This window comes from Hemibagrus wyckioides, linkage group LG11, assembly GCF_019097595.1.
Source record: "Hemibagrus wyckioides isolate EC202008001 linkage group LG11, SWU_Hwy_1.0, whole genome shotgun sequence".
NCBI classification, from domain to species: domain Eukaryota; kingdom Metazoa; phylum Chordata; class Actinopteri; order Siluriformes; family Bagridae; genus Hemibagrus; species Hemibagrus wyckioides.
Genome location: NC_080720.1, coordinates 1382414 through 1401512, shown reverse-complemented (window position 1 = coordinate 1401512; position 19099 = coordinate 1382414). Strand labels below are relative to the sequence as shown.

The 19099-nt window shown below is 38.8% G+C and overlaps 1 protein-coding gene and 1 non-coding gene across 4 annotated transcripts in view; one reads left to right on the top strand and one right to left on the bottom strand.

The window, feature by feature from the left end:
• The window catches only part of vdrb (vitamin D receptor b), a 31122-nt gene extending 20733 nt beyond the window's left edge, over positions 1-10389 (bottom strand). The window contains exons 1-2 of one of the 3 annotated variants that reach the window (XM_058402387.1): positions 9736-10389; positions 9338-9499 (exon numbers count right to left, since the gene is read on the bottom strand). In XM_058402387.1, the coding sequence (XP_058258370.1) occupies positions 9338-9353 (16 nt within the window). In that variant the 5' untranslated portion in view covers positions 9354-9499; positions 9736-10389. Of the gene's footprint in view, positions 1-5944; positions 6126-9337; positions 9500-9735 lie in introns of those variants that run through there. The other 2 variants (XM_058402386.1, XM_058402388.1) reach the window with 2 other exon arrangements.
• An 8324-nt stretch (positions 10390-18713) lies between these two features.
• Positions 18714-18785, top strand: trnaq-uug (transfer RNA glutamine (anticodon UUG)). Its single transcript has one exon. It is a non-coding gene; the product is annotated as a tRNA-Gln (tRNA).
• Positions 18786-19099: the final 314 nt, after the last annotated feature.

Sequence of the window (19099 nt, the reverse complement as noted above, 5' to 3'; positions counted from 1 at the left end):
TGTGAGGAGCCTTGACATGGAATGCTTGGCCTGGGTCAGTTCTTTCTCAGTAAGCAGCCATAGAGTTTACATACACTTCATATTGGGAATATTGCTCATATTCTGGGTGGCTGGAACGGATTATGTGTATTTACATTATTTCTTAAGGGAAAATTTATTTCAATACAAATTTTTACCTCAAGAACTCGCCTCCAGAATGGATTAAATTCATATGCTGAGGTTCCAGTGTAATATATTAGCGTAACAGAACAGACACTACTAAAGTTTTTCTATAAGATAAAATCTGATTTTTTAAAATTTATCTCAAAAAACATTGGCGTAGCAAAAAGTACTAAAAACGTCACTAATGTAAAGGAAGTACAACAGCAGATTCTTACAAACTTTCTGAAGCGTTAGCATTACATTTATCTTCAGGAAAAAGAAACGAGTCCGAGCTCCATCTATCAGACCTGCTGAATTCTGCTTTATGATTGGTCGAAAGGTGTTTATTATTTTCCTAGACTATTTAAAAAGAATAATTATAGTAAATTAATAACAGTGAACAAAAATTCCTATTTATGTATTTTTTTATGTTATTAGCATATATTTAGATTTATCTTATTAACATTTCTATAATTAACATTCATTTAAAATATTTTATCATATTTATTCATTTCTTTTTCATTTTTTCATTCATTCCATTTTTATATATTTTGTATTTTTATATTATATTTATATTTTTATATTTTATATTATTTATATATATATAATAATAATAATAATAATAATAATATATTATTGAAATAAACTTTCATTCATTAACTTTTTTATTACTAACATTTTAATAATTGTATTAAATGTTTATTTATATTTTTATTATTAAAATTCCCGTTTTTTATTATTACGCTTTAATTAACATTTATTAAAATATTTGTTATTCAATTTTTATCAAAGTTTTGGGTAAGAATTTTGGGTGAGAATTTGGGAAACCTGGTTGTACAAACATCTGCACACCTTTACCCTCATTAAAATGCCAGACTCTATGAATATTTATGAATATGCAAATTAGAAAGGTTCATGTTTCAGCGTCCGTATCATCTAATATAGTGTAACTAAACACACAAACACACACACACACACTCACTCACTCTCTCTCTCACACACACACACACACACACACACATTAGCTGATTAGTTGATTAATTCTCCAGAACAGCAGCACTGACAGTAGCGCAGGTTTATATTAATGTGCTTGCTCTGATACATTATGGTTGCTATAGCAACAGCTCGTTCACGTGGATGTGTACAGCGAACAATCCGATAAATAAACAGATTTCTGTCAGTAATCATGTGTTTATGTGACACGTGCTCATGTGAGATGTATGGAAGGAGTCTCCGGTGTCAGCGCTCTGTGAAGGTCAGAGATGAAGACGAGTGAAAAAGACGAATAAATGACCTCGGGATGTTCCGAGTAACTCACTTCACTGCACTCAGCTTTAAACTCGGAGGAAACGACCAGCAGATGACGGATGTGGATCAGAACTGAGCTCTGAGTCCTGAGCGCATGGACATGAAGTTTACACTCCGGTCCAAGTCCCGCTGAGGTCATGTGCGATACTGAGGGACACGTGGAAACATTTCAGGACACGTGAGGACAGAATGACTCACCACTCCAGTCTGAAATCTATAATCACCTTCTTCTGAAAAACGGGACAAAGTTAACGCCAGGCACAGTGACGCGCTCGGCCTTGAGCTAGCCGCGATTATAGATTACATATGTATAGTCGAGAGCGAAAGTTTATGCACCCAGGGGACAATTCGTTTTAGTGTACCAAGAAACAAAACTTTTTATTTCATTATAAACAACACAAACACTCACAATACTGTGTATAAACATCAGAAAAAAAAGTTTTCTCTATGTATCAATAGGAAAAATATTTTTTACTTTTATTTTATTTTATTTTTAAGCGTACAATGGAGTTACAATAACAGTATAGTAAAGGGGGCACAAACTTTTGCACCTAGCCATACATACACTGCGTGACACATTTAAACAGGAGTGTGTGTGTGTGTAGATGTCAGAGTGAGACGTTTGTTTATTCTGTGTGACCTTTGACCCCTCGTCAGAACACTGCAGTGACGTGGAAATAAAACGTTCTACGAACATCTGCACACCTTCACCCTCATTAAAATGCAGAACTCTATGGATATTCATGAATATGCAAATTAGAACGGATCGGGTTTCCATGTCATCTAATACAGCGTTATAACCTGTAATGTGAGCTAACTTTGCTAGCCACTTAGCCAACTGCTAGTAATCTAGATCACATTAGCGACCATTTACATCATCATCATCATCACCGACAGCAGCGTTGCCACGACAACCAGAGAAATATTTCACAAGCTAACATTTGTAGATAAAATGTTACATATAATCTACACTAATTTGCATATCAGACACGGTTGGTTTATATCTGAGGGAATCAGTGACATCATACTCTGAGCTCATAGGTAGCCCCGCCCCAATCTGGTTTTACACAAAAATAAAAGGCACTTTGAGATTGAGTTACTGCCACCCACCTACAGTATCTATGCTGGCTCTGACACACACACACACACACACAACATACTTCACACACTAGTCTCACACGACACACACACAATACTCTTCACACGTGCATCACACACACACACACACTCGACACTAACAACACTCACAAAACCCTCCACACTTCCTCAATAACAGTTATACCAGTTCCAGCCTGTGTGTGTGTGTGTGTGTGAGAGCCAGTTGGGTCAGTTCAGGTCCAGAACACACATTAAATTCTGGTGTCCTTAAATGAACCTTTCAGCAGAGACCTCGCCAGGCTGCACTACAGTCTCTCTCTTTTCCTCCGACACACACACACATACACACACACACACAGGCCTCCACTAAGATACACTCAGAAAAGATATTTTCCACCAAACATCTCGGTTTTTCCTAGAACTTGTGGCAAAATACATCTGCTGGAGAACGTAAATCACGTGTAGAGACTCGACGTCAATCAAAGCTTTAGTGAAACGCTGACCTCGTCCTTCACCACCTACACACACCGTATTTACGTAACGCTATCTCCGTGTTATAAAAAACATTTCTTACAGATCGGCTCGGCACAGAACAGACCAGAAACTGCAACAGGATAAAAATGTTAAATAATAAAACAACAACAACAACAACAATGACAATAATAATAATAATAATAATAATAATAATAATAATAATAATAAATTATTATTATTATTATACAGTTTAAATAAAATATTACAAATAAAAATAAAAAGATTATTAGTTCTGGGTTATTATTTTATTTATCAATTTAAAAAATGAATACAACTTTTTCTTACTTTAAAGCCAATTTTTTAAACTACTAAATGATGCAGTGTAAAATAAATAAATAAATTAATAATAATAATTATTATTACTATTATTATTATTATTAGCTGTGAACTTTTTCAGATATAAAATTATTCAAATCTTTTTTTTAAAAAATTAATAAAGTTTAAAATGAAATATGTTTATTTTATTTACGAAATAAATAAATGCATTGTTCTGGCATTACATTAACTGTTTTTAAATAAAATAAAAAAACAAAAATATTTTTAAATGATTAAAAATGTTTTGGATCAATTATATAAAACAACTATAAAGTAAACAACAGAGAATCAACTAAAAAATTTATGACAATAAATTATTAGATTAAAATAAAATTACTGAGTGTTTTCTTTATATATTTTTTTATATTAGTTATCTATTATACCAATCACAGAGCAGCACAGACCTCATTGAACCAATCACAGAACAGCACAGAGTTCCATGAACCAATCACAGAACAGCACAGAGTTCCATGAACCAATCACAGATCAGCACAGAGCTCCATGAACCAATCACAGAGCAGCACAGAGCTCCATGAACCAATCACAGAGCAGCACAGAGATCCATAAAACAATCACAGAACAGTTTACGCTTCTTTGCAGTTTCTCAGTAAAGTGACACTTATTATATATATATAGGTGCATCCTGAAATTTCACCCGAAAGCCCAATATCCTTAACTTTTTGTGAGTAGTATACACTACTCACAAAAAGTTAAGGATATTGGGCTTTCGGGTAAAATTTCAGGATGCACCTAAAATGCACTATAACCTTTCCAGGTGAACTTAATTTGACCTTCTCTACCCTTTTGAATGCACATGTCCAACTGTTCAGTGTTTCAGTACTTTCTGCAGAACTTGCTGTTCTCTAACAAGGTGCTTAACGGCAAAATTCACAACTGGTGTTTGATCCATGAATCCACCAATAAATTTTCTGGTTCCATTAGAATTGGTATTTAAACAGTTCTCTTCATCATGCTGTTCACATTTTGACATCATGAGACCAAGACCACACCTAACAACTGATCAACAGAACCTCACCATTGTGAGGCTTCAAACAGGATGTTCTCAGAGGGAAGTGGCCACTGAGCTTAGAGTGTCAGAGTGTCATCAGCAGGTTGGGACAGAGATACAGAGAGACTGGAAGAGTCACAGAAAGGCACAGAAGTGGACGTCCTTTGGCCACATCCCACGTTGATGACCGCTTCATTGTGAACAGTGCCCTGCGGAACCGGATGATGAATGCCACTCAACTCCAGGCACATTTAAGGGAGGTGAGAGGAACCCAAGTGTCACGTCAGACCATTTGAAACCGTTTACATCAGCGTGGTCTGCGTGCTAGATGACCTGCAAGGGTACCTGACCACACCCCCAGGCACAGGCGTCGGGCCAGGGAGCATTTACGCTGGACGAGGGACCGGTGGGCCTCAGTGCTGTTCTCTGATGAAAGTCGATTCACGTTGAGCAGAAATGATGGACCCAACGATGTTGGAGACGTCAAGGAGAGCGCTATGCATCAGCCACTGTTGTGGTGGTGTTACAGTCTGGGCAGGTGTGTCCACTCAATACAGAACTGCCCTACATATTGTGAATGGTACAGTGACAAGCCAATACTACCTGAATAACATCATTAATCCAGTCATTGTGTCCCTGCATGAACAATGCAGGCCTAATTTCATCTTCATGGACGACAATGCTCCAGGTCATCGAGGAGCATCATTAGGGAACGGCTGCTGGAGGCTGGGGTACCTCAAATGGAGTGGCCTGCACTTTCTCCAGACCCGAATCCCATAGAAAACCTCTGGGATCAGCCGAGTCGCCGTGTAGAGGCTCGTAACCCTGCACCCCAGAACCTCAATGACCTGAGGGCCGCCCTTCAAGAAGAGTGGAATGCCATGCCTCATCAGACAATAAGTCGACTCGTGAACAGCATGAGACGTCGTGGTCAAGCTGTAATTGATGGTCAAGGGCACATGACAAATTATTGAGACACTGACATTTTTTGTTGTGGTATACCCACCACTGTTGTTGGCTTTTGTTTCAATAAATTGTTTGAGATGAGGAAATCACCATTGCAGCTTCTACTTAAATGTCCTACTTTCATGATATAATAATCACTGTAGTGTGAACTTTTTACATTTTCCATAAATTTCACCCAAAAGCCAAATATCCTTAATTTTTTGTGAGTAGTGTATATTTATCTTATTAACCAGTTAAACTAACCAGAATGTTTAAACAGGTTGTTGATGTTGTGCAATTGTGTTACAAGCAGTGTGTGTGTGTGTGTGTGAGTGTGTGTGTAATGTAACTATAAACGGATAAAAGTCAGAAGTGTCATTCTTTATAATTAATAAAACCCTGTAAGTGTAGTGCTGTGGTGAGAGAGGAATAAACCACACAGGAAGTGTTGTTAAGAGGAGTATAATAGTTATAATAGTATAATAGTTGTTAATAATACACACACACACACACACACACACAGCGTGTTTACTCCAAATAGACGGACGTTTCTCTGTCTACAGTTAAAGGTGTAATGATTAATATTCAGCTCACGTCTCTCACGTCAGGGCCGGAGCTCAGCAGCCGCAGTGGATTGTTTTCCTGTAACAGCACGCCCCGTCATGTGTTCCTCCTTACATAACTGCCCCACCCTCATTCTCCCGAGCCACACACTGGGGTAGGAAGGAGCGCTAACGGTTAAAGAGGTGGATGAGAAACTCGCACTCTGTCACTCCGAGCTTCAGTGTGTGAGGATGTTATTCCCCTCATGTGTGTTTAACACACACACACACACACACACACACATACACACACACGATCAGAGAGCATGAGTGACTCCTCCTTCCTCTCTTTCCTTTACTTCCGTACAGGGTCCCTCTATATCGTGAACACACACACACACACGGCCTCCCCTTAGACGGGCCTCTACAGCGCTCCAGTCAAGGCCTCACAGCTTCTTTCTACAGTTACATAAATGGCACACACACACACACACACACACACATTCCTACTCCCAAAACGAACACGACCACAATAACGACCCAAACATGAGGCCACGTTTCAATTACATTATTAACGCAGCTACATCGGGCTGTTACCATGACGCTGAATCGTTTCCAGCCCTCCACATTGTGGTTATTTAATAGATTTATATTTTATTTCAAAACATTTTTCCCCCGTGAGAACGTCTCGGAGCTGCAGGACACATCTGCGGAGTATCAAGATGTTTTTTTAACTGCGCCGTCGCAAAAAAAAAGGAACTCTGACAGGAAGTAATGTTTTATTAAACCGCTGGATATGATCACCATGGCGACAGAATGACCCAGGACTAGAAAAAAATAAATAAATAACAAATGGAAAGAAAATACACACTCGACTCCTCGGGAACAGTCTCATCGTCCCCGAGTTCAGCAAGTGGCGTCAAATCAAAATGGCCGCTCACAGTTCAGCGTACAGCTCGGCACAGATAGCCCGCTAACACCATGCTAACGAACGACAAACATGAAGGCTTTTTTAAAAAAGCATCATCATCACTAGAGTAACAGTTTGAGTTATCAATCTGTGTGTTTCATTCCGCTAGCGTACGCTTTAGCGCTAATAAACAGCAAGCAACATCGATCTGATGTGATCTATAAACACTGTGAAAATAATTATCACTAGAATCTTCTTACAGCACATGATATCAAACATCTTTGAGGTGCAGAAACTCAGCATAAACTTATCATCACACTGACGAAAACAAACAGAAAGAAACTTTTAAGCTTTTTCTTCTCTGATGCAATCCAAACTTAGTAACGTAGCCCGCTAATGCACTCAGGTGTTAGCAAGAAACCAGTCTCGATCTGCTGCTTCTCTGACGTCCAAAACAATCTTCTTAAAGACGCTTAAGAATAAATAAATAAATAATTTGATAAAGTATCTGTTTATTTGTGCTGCAGGATTTATTGACGTTAAGGAAAGACCTTAAGCTCGTGGCAGCACATCGAGACTCAGCCACTGGGTCAGGAACCAACATGTACAACCAAAGTGACTGAACCGTCCATCTGATAACATTCTCCTTGTCTTGTTGTTTGCCCCGCCCACTTTCCCCCTCCACTATCAGTTGCTCCACCTCCTGCTGCTCTACATTCCCAGTGTGGAGGAAGGAACCAAAACACATCTGGAACTTTCAGTACTGGACTGGTGTTTGGTGGAAAAAGAAGCCAGAATTTCAGAAGCAGGAACATCTGGAGCTTTGGACAAACTTCTCATTCGCAATCAGATCACAGAATGTAATAGAGAACTGTGTGTACAATCACACACACACACACAAGCTTTAAGGTTTCAACACCACAGCAGCGGCCGCTCCAGAGCCGGCGATCAACACTGAGCTAATGCAACTCAATAGTGTGTGTGTGTGTGTGTGTGTGTGTAGGGTCTAATTTTACCAGCATAGAAGCTCTTCAGCCTCCATTAACATGGCTGTCAAAAAATTAAACACACACCCTGTATATGAATCATTACACATTTGGTGAGGAACAAGACAGTGTGTGTGTGTGTGTGTGTGTATATATCTGTGTGTATATTTATATACATATATATACATATATATATATATATATATATATATGTATGTATGTATATCTGTGTGTGAGTGTGTGACTGATTCCTGCCTCACATCATGAAGTGTTTTATTCCTCTTCTTCTGATCTTTGTGTAGTGAAAAAAAAACTGTCGTGTTGCTATGGAAACGATAAGAGTCGGTGCTTTACTCTAATCAGTCAGAGCTGCTGTTTGAGAGAATTAATCAACACCCTTAATGACCAATCAGAGTCCAGAACTCCGATGTCTTTAACTGAGCGGATGATTATAAACATATTTAATGTTTTATTATTAAATATTTGTTATTATTTACATATTAAACTAAATAAATCAGGGATTTATTATGTGTGATCAAGATGAAAGTGTTGTCTTATAATAAAATCTTTTACATAATATAAATCTTTATAAATAATATAAATCTATAAATCTCGATCCTAACGATTATTTCTTTCTGAAATCTGCAGATCAGATAAAACACACACTCGCTTTCCGGCTGAATAAAACACAACTACAGTGTAAATAAAACACACTCGCCATACAGCAGCGTGCTCTCCCCTGGAGTGTTGAAGGGAAACTAAATATTGTCCTCATCAATCAATCAATCAATCAATCAATCAATCAACCAGCCAGTAAAATGTGAAATACAGTATTTGTATAATTCCCATGAATATTCATTTTGAAAAGAAGTCTGAGTGGAAATGTAAATAAATCTTTTGAATCGTTTCTAATTGATCACAGTGTAAATAGAGAGTGTGTGTGTGTGTTGTGTTTTTGTAGAAATTTAACACAAACTAACAAATAAGAAGGAAGTTTTCTGTAAAGGATGAGGAACATATTCCTCAGGTTTCAGATTTCTGATCATTAGAAAGCACCTGCAGCTCAGAGGTTAAAATAATGGAAGGAATATTTATAAAAATAAATAAAAATGCTAAAAATTGTAAAATCTTTAAACACAGGAATTATTTTATGTTCAGCTTTTTTTGGTTTCTTTTGAATGTGTGTGTGTGTGTGTGTGTGTGTGTGTGAGAGAGAGAGAGAGAGAGAGAGCGAGAGAGAGAATGTTTTTCGTCATGAAGTCAAGAAATGTCTTTTAAAAAAAGATTAAAAAGAAAACAATCTTTAAATGAATCCTGATGATGATGATTTGAGTGTTTAAATGCGTGAAATTTTTATTTAGTCAGAGAAAGTTGTACTTTATCACATTAATGACACACAACAGTGCATCAAGATTAAACAAGGAATGTGTGTGTGTGTGTGTGTACGTATGTGTCCTATATGATGTCGCAGCTGCAAATGGCTGCAGGAAGCTGCAGTGCTAACAGGACAAACACACACACACACACACGCGCGGGTTTGCTTTCTTACCCGAGTTCTTTTGCATTCCTTTTCACATCAGTGTGTGCTCCTCTTCCTCTCCCAGCTTTTCCGTGACTGCGTTTTTCCTCGTCTCGTTTCCGTCAAGCGTTTTTCTCTCTCTCTCTCTCTCTCGCTTTCTTTCTGTCCCGCGTGCACATGCATTAATGTAACCTACACACACACACACACACACACACACGGTACTGTGTGACAATGTGAAAGTTCCTCGTGTTTAAGACAGTAAAGTTAGGATACTATTCAGCGCGAGTGAGGTATTTTTAAAAAAGCGCAATCAGCGGAACGCGCGCGCGCTCGAGCAGGATTAGTGTTGTTATTGTTATTATTTATGATCGCTTCTTTAACGTTAGCACGCGCCAGCGCTTTTGTTTCGCAGTCTTGCCCCTCACGTCTCCGCCGCTCCACTTTAATCCAGTTCAGCTCCGTACCGTGCAACTTTCTCTTTATCCCGTTTCTCCTCGCGGGTTGCTCGTTGCTCACTCCGGTGCCCTGGAACTTTTCTGTTTTTTTTCCTTTCGTAAACGTGTGTGTGTGTGTGTGTGTGTGCGTGCGTGCGCGCGTGCGTGTGTGTTTATCTCATTCCTATGGCGAGAAGTTGGCGCCAGCTCTAGCACACACCGAGGCGTGGAGGAGAAGAATGCGGAGACGCGTCAAAAATCATATGCATCCATTATTATTATTATTATTATTATTATTATTAATATTTTTCTTCCATTTCTTGTCGTTTCCGCGAGCGATAAAATAAAACAGAGGCACGCGCGCCAGCCTTCTGGAGCGTATGACGAAAACCACACGCGCATATACAAACTTTGAACCCACGTTAAAAAAAATCGCACACACACACACACACGTCGAACTTGGACCCCAATAGAAAAAAGGGGGATCGGTTGTAACGACGCCCCGCCTCAGATCCTCCGCGCGGTGACCGGACCAAGCGCGCGCTCCTCCGAGCTCATTCTTTCTTTCTGTCTTTTTTTTTAAGGGCCACGCCACGCGCCCCGTTCGCTCACGTTCCGACGTTTGGGACGACACCCACCCACACACACACACACACACACACACACACACAGACACACACACACGTACGCGCGTAAGGGGTGTGTCGTGACGTCACACAGGGGAAGAGGTAAACAACTCGCTCGGTCCGCGTGAGAAAACGAATATATATGTATACATATATAAAATTAAGAAGGAATAATAAAAACAAATGCGAATAGAGCTCCAGGTTTCTCCTTCATGTTTAAGTGCAATAAATATTTTTTTTTAAAAATAAGCAGGTTTAATAAACATGTGGGAGTCACGGGATGCGGGGTTGCCAGATCCACGGATTTCACTCACTGTTCTATTTATACACACTGGATTTATTACATTAGAATTTCCATCCTGGATCACTGAAATCACAGCAACAACAATAACAACAACAACAATATAATAATAATAATAATAATAATAATAATAATAATAATAATCTTCCCTGACTGATTTATTCCTCTTAAACCACAGATATTCCATTTATTTTTAATTAACAAAGCCCTGCAACATCTTTTTTTTCCCACCACACACTCATCAAATAGATTAGACTATATCTGCCAGACCTGCATCACACAATCCACCTCTCCACATTGCATTATAGCTTCATAGCACATTCACATAAGTAAGAAATAAAATGTGTGTGTGTGTGTGTGTGTGATGTGTGAAAGGAGTCTCCAGTGTCAGTGCTCTGTATCAGTGTGTGTGTATGTGTGTGTGTAAGGAGTCTCCAGTGTCAGTGCTCTGTATCAGTGTGTGTGTATGTGTGTGTGTGTGATGTGTGAAAGGAGTCTCCAGTGTCAGTGCTCTGTATCAGTGTGTGTGTATGTGTGTGTTTGTGTGTGTGAGGAGTCTCCAGTGTCAGTGCTCTGTATCAGTGTGTGTGTATGTGTGTGTTTGTGTGTGTGAGGAGTCTCCAGTGTCAGTGCTCTGTATCAGTGTGTGTGTATGTGTGTGTTTGTGTGTGTGAGGAGTCTCCAGTGTCAGTGCTCTGTATCAGTGTGTGTGTATGTGTGATGTGTGAAAGGAGTCTCCAGTGTCAGTGCTCTGTATCAGTGTGTGTGTATGTGTGTGTTTGTGTGTGTAAGGAGTCTCCAGTGTCAGTGCTCTGTATCAGTGTGTGTGTATGTGTGTGTATGTGTGTGTGTAAGGAGTCTCCAGTGTCAGTGCTCTGTATCAGTGTGTGTGTATGTGTGTGTTTGTGTGTGTGTAAGGAGTCTCCCGTGTCAGTGCAGGTGAAGCTGGAACTTGAAGTTCTCCACATCGTCAGGACACTTCAGGAGTTTACACCTTTTTGTGGTTTCTCAGTAAAATGACCAGCTGCTGTCTTTAACAGAACCAGAACTGGACATTAAGTGTTACTAGAAATGGATAAAAATTATGACATGTCATTGTTTAGTATCTGAAATTGTATTTGTGGAAAAAAAAATCATTGTGGTGTAAGAGGAATAAACACGTGGAGGTGTACTGTCATGGGAAAAAATAAAACTTTATGGATTATAAAGAGCACATGGATTTTATCATAAAGACAGTAAGGGCTCACAGATGGCCATGCCCCCTGTGTATAGATATGACATCACAGTGTAGCTCAGGTCACATTTTTAAGTCCTGCTTTTAATTCAGTTTCACATAGTGATTTTTTTCCTTACACAGATCTGGCAACCCTGATGGGATGTTTTTGAGTGTGTGCTGATGTGGGTCAGTGCACCCATGGGCTTCTCACTCTTTCACATGGGTGTGTCCATGTCTTGTGCAATAATGCAGTCCTTGAGGTATGCGTGCATCTGGGGGGCCTAGTGTGTGTGTGTGTGTGTGTATGTACACCCTAGCATGAGCCCCATGATACGAATCAGAGAAGAAAATTGCTTACATGCTTCCAAGCATGAATTTACGTATGTACGTATGTATGTATGTATGTATGTATGTATGTATGTACGTATGTACGTATGTATGTATGTATGTATGTATGTATGTATGTATGTATGTATGTATGTATGTATGTACGTTTGTGTGTTTGTGTGTGTGTGTGTGGTGGGGTTACGTCAAGGGCAGAGCTGTTCAGTTTGGTGTGAATGTCAGAGCATGAGGTGAAGGGAAGAGGGGAAAAAACAGAAAGAGCTGATGTGTAGGAATGAGAGGAAGAGGCCACGCTGAGGCGTGCAGCGAGCTACGAGTTGGTATTGTGCGTGGGGGGGAGGGGCGGCAGCTTTCCGTTATCCTGTTTCCATCTGTCCACCACTCACCAGTGTGTGTGTGTGTGTGTGTGTGTGTGTGTGCGCGTGTGTGTGTGTGTGTGTGTGTGTGTGTGTGTGTGTGCGCGTGTGCGTGCATGCTATTGTCTGGAGGTGTGTATGGCTTTGTTTATGATCCTGGGACAACTATTTGTTCCTAAACACATCCGCTGTAAACACTTTAATAACATTGTTATTTACGGTGTTATTCTGTAATTAATGCTTATTAATGATAAAAATAATTAGGCTAACAAAATGACAACATTCATGCTAGCAGGCAACAAGTCCCTGATGTCACATGTAGTCCTTGTCCTAGCATATGTACTCTCACAGCGTTCTGTTTTCTTGACACATTGATGAAAGATGAAACCATATTTATTTTGTTTTTTCTTCTGTTATTATGCGTCAGATTTCGACGTCACCACATCTTACACATCTTATCACCGTCGTCTCGGTCAGTGAGCTAGCTGCGGAGCTTCAGCCGCCCATGTCCTGCGGGGGAAATGTTTGGGCATTTTCGAATCATTTGCATGTCAGAGGTGATTGATGCATAAATCCTTACAGCCTGAGATTTTATGACGTCACAAGTTGAGGTTAGATGAGTAGCTCCGCCCCCCCAAATGGTGAAAGGGTACAAATAAATAAATTGATGTATTGATGTAGGTGACATTCTAGAGGGAAATTATTTAATTAAACAATCAAATGATTTGGAAATAAAACATTTTGATGAAGTTTCATTATCATTATTATTACTATTATATTATTACTATTATTTTTTTTTTATTGTTATCGTCATCATCATAATAATTATTATCATCATTATTATTATTATTATTATTAACACAACTGAAACATGGCGTAAAGAAATCATAAAATTGTTTGTTTTTGTCAAGACACACACCAAATCTTTACAAATCCACCCTGATCTTTATCAAGCCTTATTAATTTTTTTTTAGTTTTAATATTTAGGATTTTTATTGATTCTCCATCAGACAAGCCGTCTCATGTTGCTGTGATGAGTTTACTTTGCAGTGTGTGCTGAAGATCCTGTTTCTCAGATCCTGAGTCAAACGTTTGAATTCAGCGCTGTTATTTCAGTAAATTACATAACTTAACACTGTGTGTGTGTGTGTGTGTGTGTCTGAGTTAGACTACAGCGCCATGACTCAGCTGTTTTTTGACCTTTTTTTAATTCACCTTTAATTCAGACTTTAATTCGTAAAATTCACCATAATGCACGATGCTATAGTGTTGTGTACTGTTTGTTTTCTGGCCCGTAAATAAGCTCCGCCCCCAGGCTTGAACAGAAACGCAATACACTGAACACTGGGTGATGTTTCACTGCAGCTCTTCGAAATAAGTGCTAAATATTCCAGAAAGCTCCTTTCAGAAGACGAAGATAATTTTAAATGAATTTGTTTAAAGCTGCAGTCTGTGATGTTGTCATTTCTGTGTGCAGTCTGATGAATCTTTTTATTTTTATTTTTTTTGTGTTGAACTCTTTGTAGTTGTATGTTTCTGTAGCACCAGGTCCTGGAGAAACGTTTCATTTCACTATGTACTGCGTCAGCTATATGTGGTTGAAATGACAATAAAGCTTCTTGAATCTTGAATCTTGAATGTTGAGGGGGGAGAGGGGCGTGTCAGGGTGTGAAAGTGTGAAATCGGGGGAGGGGAAGGAAGAAAAAAAAAAAGCACCCAGAAGTTTAGCAGATTGTGTTTAAAGATGCAAAATTTAGAATGTGAAGTGAATCAGATATGAGAGGAGCTAATTTCAGGGCCAGAAAAAAAGGAAACAAACCTGAAACGAAAAATGCACAACAAGACAAAGATTGTGAACCACAGCTTTAAAACTATAGGATTATAAAAAAAAAGAACAAGAAAATATTACAAATCACAGCTTTAATATAAAACACATCCACTTCCTGTTTGGATTAAAGAATTAAATTAAATTAAATGTGTTTTTTGGTGCTGATGTTGAGATCAGCAGCAGCCTTTAATCAACCTCATGCATAACACTGACTTATTTTAAAGCAGCGATATGCAACTCTGCAATTGCACAAATGCTACACAGTGTTTCAGGGGATTCCTTGTGTAGGGGGGAGCAGGGACGGTTGAAACACTTTTTGTATTTTCTTCAGTTTCTCAGTGACCGTTTTTAGTAGAAAGCCAAAATTTGTAATTAAAAAATACATTATATAACATCATACTGCAATTTCTTTATTTTATTTGTGAACAGACAGAGTTAAATTGGTTAAACTGATAAAGACAAAGAGTAATAAAATAACAGTAGGGTGAGGTTGTAGGGTCTCAGGTGAGAAATTGATACGGGAAGGTGTCTCTTGTGCAGTTCCAGCAGGTGCGGGCAGCACAGGTGGCAGTGGTTGAGCCAGCTGGAGACAGAATCTGCAGGAGGTGTAGGCAGAGCAGATGGAACTGGTGGAGCTGCAGTGGATGGAGGAGGACGGTCTGTCACCAAAGATGGTGCAAAGTCAACATTTTGGAAGACCTCCCAATTAAATGGCCAAATACCAGTGCACCTAAAACCTGACTGCACATTTGCTGGTGTTGCTGCCAAAGGCAGGGCCAACCTAACAATCCCAGGAATGTCATAAATTGACATTGCCAGCCCTGGGTGGCTCTTCATCCATGAGTCACAGAAGGAATTCACAGCTCGTTTTAGAGGACCATAAACAGTACAATCCAGTGGCTGTAGTTTGTGAGAGCAGTGAGGTGGAAAGGAAAGCAAGACAATTCCATTGTCTCTACAGAAAGAGACAAATGCATCCCATTTGTCTCTTTCTGTAGAGACAATGGAATTGTCTTGTGGTTGTCCAGTATAAACAGAACTTTAGCATCCACTGAGGACTTAGTGTTGTGTTGGAAATGCTTCAGAAACACGATAAAGTCTTCTTCCAGCATGTGCAGTATGAGTATTGTCACTCTAGCTCATTCCTGATTGGAGAAATAAGCCTTGTTGCAACTGCCCCATGTTGCAACCGTCCCCGCTCTCCCCTACTTATTTTAAAAATGTACAACAACTTCACATCGACACGCTGAGATCAAATCAGGTGTTTTTTTATCTCGTCGGTTTATTAGCGGTTACTCAGAATCAGTTACTCATGCAACATGCTTTTGCCCGCTTTAACTCTACAGTGAGGTGTTTAACTCTACAGTGAGGTGTTTAACTCTACAGTAAGGTGTTTAACTCTATAGTGAGGTGTTTAACTCTACAGTGAGGTGTTTAACTCTACAGTAAGGTGTTTAACTCTACAGTGAGGTGTTTAACTCTACAGTAAGGTGTTTAACTCTACAGTGAGGTTTTTAACTCTATGGTGAGGTGTTTAACTCTACAGTGAGGTGTTTAACTCTACAGTAAGGTGTTTAACTCTACAGTGAGGTTTTTAACTCTATAGTGAGGTGTTTAACTCTACAGTGAGGTGTTTAACTCTACAGTAAGGTGTTTAACTCTACAGTGAGGTTTTTAACTCTATGGTGAGGTGTTTAACTCTGTAGTGAGGTGTTTAACTCTACAGTGAGTGTTTAACTCTACAGTGAGGTGTTTAACTCTACAGTGAGGTGTTTAACTCTATAGTGAGGTGTTTAACTCTACAGTGAGGTGTTTAACTCTATAGTGAGGTGTTTAACTCTACAGTGAGGTGTTTAACTCTACAGTGAGGTTTTTAACTCTATAGTGAGGTGTTTAACTCTATAGTGAGGTGTTTAACTCTATAGTGAGTGTTTAACTCTACAGTGAGGTGTTTAACTCTACAGTGAGGTTTTTAACTCTATGGTGAGGTGTTTAACTCTACAGTGAGGTGTTTAACTCTATAGTGAGGTGTTTAACTCTACAGTGAGGTGTTTAACTCTATAGTGAGGTGTTTGAAGCTACAAATAAAGCAACTTTAGCTAAAAGTGAGAAGATTTATCATCCAGGCTTCCATGAGTTTTTTACTTTTATAGACATGAGTGAAGATCACATGAAGCAGCAAAACTCTGATCTTCTGATGATTAAAGGAAGCAGTTTTGTGTTTAAAATCTCGTCTTTCTCCTGATCGGATCAGAAGGTGGACTGGCTTGTGAACAACAAAACCTTTTTTTCTCCCCCTCTGTCCATCTCCTCTGTGCGTGCTGGACGTGTGTACGTGATGCAACAGGCCGTGAACTCTGCAGAGAACACAAACATCACGCTGGAATGTGCGGGAAAGAGCTTTACAATGGGATTGCATCACCGTGGGTCAAAGGTCAAGGTTGTCCAGCCAATCGTCATGCAGCACAGAAGAGCGCGAAGAGGAATGTGAAGAAACCAACCGGACTGGTGCACGTCTGCTACCTCCAACAGAAAGAAAGAGCCGGCTCGTTACTCTCCGACGTGCTCGAACAATCCAGGCTTACAGGGCTTTATTTATTTATTCATTCATATTTTTTTATTTATTTCCATAGCCCTGACTTATTGTTGTAGTGGATTTGTTTACAGCGTCTGTGACTAAAGTCACATCTGTACACTGAAATAATGTCCAGGAAAAGACAAAAGAATGTGGCTTGTGGAGTTTGATTGTTCGTTTGGAGTCTTTGAACAGAAATAGCAAAGAAAACATCCTTCATGGGTCACGACTGCAAACACTGCGCTGGTCACATGATCACTCAGAGATAAATAAATAGCTCACAAGCTAACTTATACAATATAATGTAGAGTAGGTGATGACGTTTATTATCTTATTCCTCTGACAGCAGAGCAATACACCGGAGATTACACACTTTATAAATCCATTAAGAGTGACGTGTAACGGCAATGAAACACGCGAGTTCCTGTTGTCGCTTCCGTTATAGCAGCTGTAAACAGTCATTTCCTCACCAGTATCTCTTTATTCTCTCTTCAAGGTTAATAATAACACAGAAACCAAGAATCTGTAAACTGTCAGAAGACTTAAAGTTACTGCCTGACTGCCTCTGACTGACTGCCACAAAGCGCTGATGTGTCGTTCACTAACGAGTCGGTTCTTTGAATCGGCTCTTTTAGGTGAATCACATATCAGACGCTATTATTTACACAGTGTGATGATTATAGGGTTTTATTTATATGATTAGGTTCGGTACAAAATAACATTTTGTATATTACCATTAAGAACAATAGGCGAGTTGTTTGAATTACTGAAATAAAATCCGGATGCATTTAGTGAGTCGAATCAGCTCACGAACAAGAGGCGACTCTTTCAGTTACTTTTTAAAAAAAAAAAAATTTACTATTTATTTATTTATTAAACCTAACAGTTTTACCGTTCTTTCTTGTTCAATTGGTTAAAAATGTTTAATGAAATATTTTTGACATATTTTTGACAAAATTAATTGACCGGAAAGAAAGACTACAGCTTGAAAGGTGACTCTTACAGTAAATACGCCAGAAATTAATCTATATTTAAGGTAAATGACCGGAAGAGAAATATACATGAATGTTGACGTCTGGATTAAAGACAATTTTTGTGAAAATTGGTTAAAAAAACATAAAGCGAGTTACAGCTGTTTTTGATCACTGTACAGAGCAGAATGTCTCCACAGAGCTGAACAGGCTTCCGCTTGAATCTTGCCCTTTTCAAAATGGCGACCATGTTGACGTACTGGAGTTGTTAGCAAAACATGCTAGCAATAGTCTATGAAAAAAATTAGGAGCAGCGCCCTCTCGCGGTTATTCCATGAAACGACTCGTTACCTATCAAACGCTAGACAGTTCACCATAGCGTGTTTTTTCCACTGTAAATGAATTACAAGCTGTAATTATAAATAATCACTTAAGAAATATAGTTCATTACCTTCAACATTAGTGTACCACACTGAAAGTGTCCCGGAAATGTCGTAAATTGCGGACAGGTTTAGCTAGCTTGTTAACATTTGTCAAGAAGACTAACATCTTTTTAGCATCGTTGTTAGCATTCAAGGTCTAATATTTATTATCATGATCTATGTGTTGTAACTGAATTTTAAGAGCTGAGGATTTGACAGTCGGATGTAATTTTAACAAAATTTGGAATGAATAAAACTACCGCTTAGAAAAGACTGGTACGAAGTATTTGCTTTATAAGGAACAGTTCCGGCAATTCTTGCACGCGTCTGGTCCCATGGTGTAATGGTTAGCACTCTGGACTTTGAATCCAGCGATCCGAGTTCAAATCTCGGTGGGACCTCGTCCTTTTCTCCCCTAATTTTTATTGTTTACAAATATTTATTCAGCTTTAAAAACAAATAAATAATATAACTCACGTTGTTCCTTGTGTTGTTTGTTTATTGTGGTACATTGCAAAAAATGACAACTAAACAACACCAAGTGTCTAATTTCCTCCTCGACAGGAATCTAATAAATAATAATAATAATAATAATAATAATAATGTTATTTTCGAGACAAACATTATAACATTGGTGGTTTAAATTTGTAATATATTTAAGGAGCACTTTATAGATGACTTTATATATATTATATATTTATTATAGATGACAAAG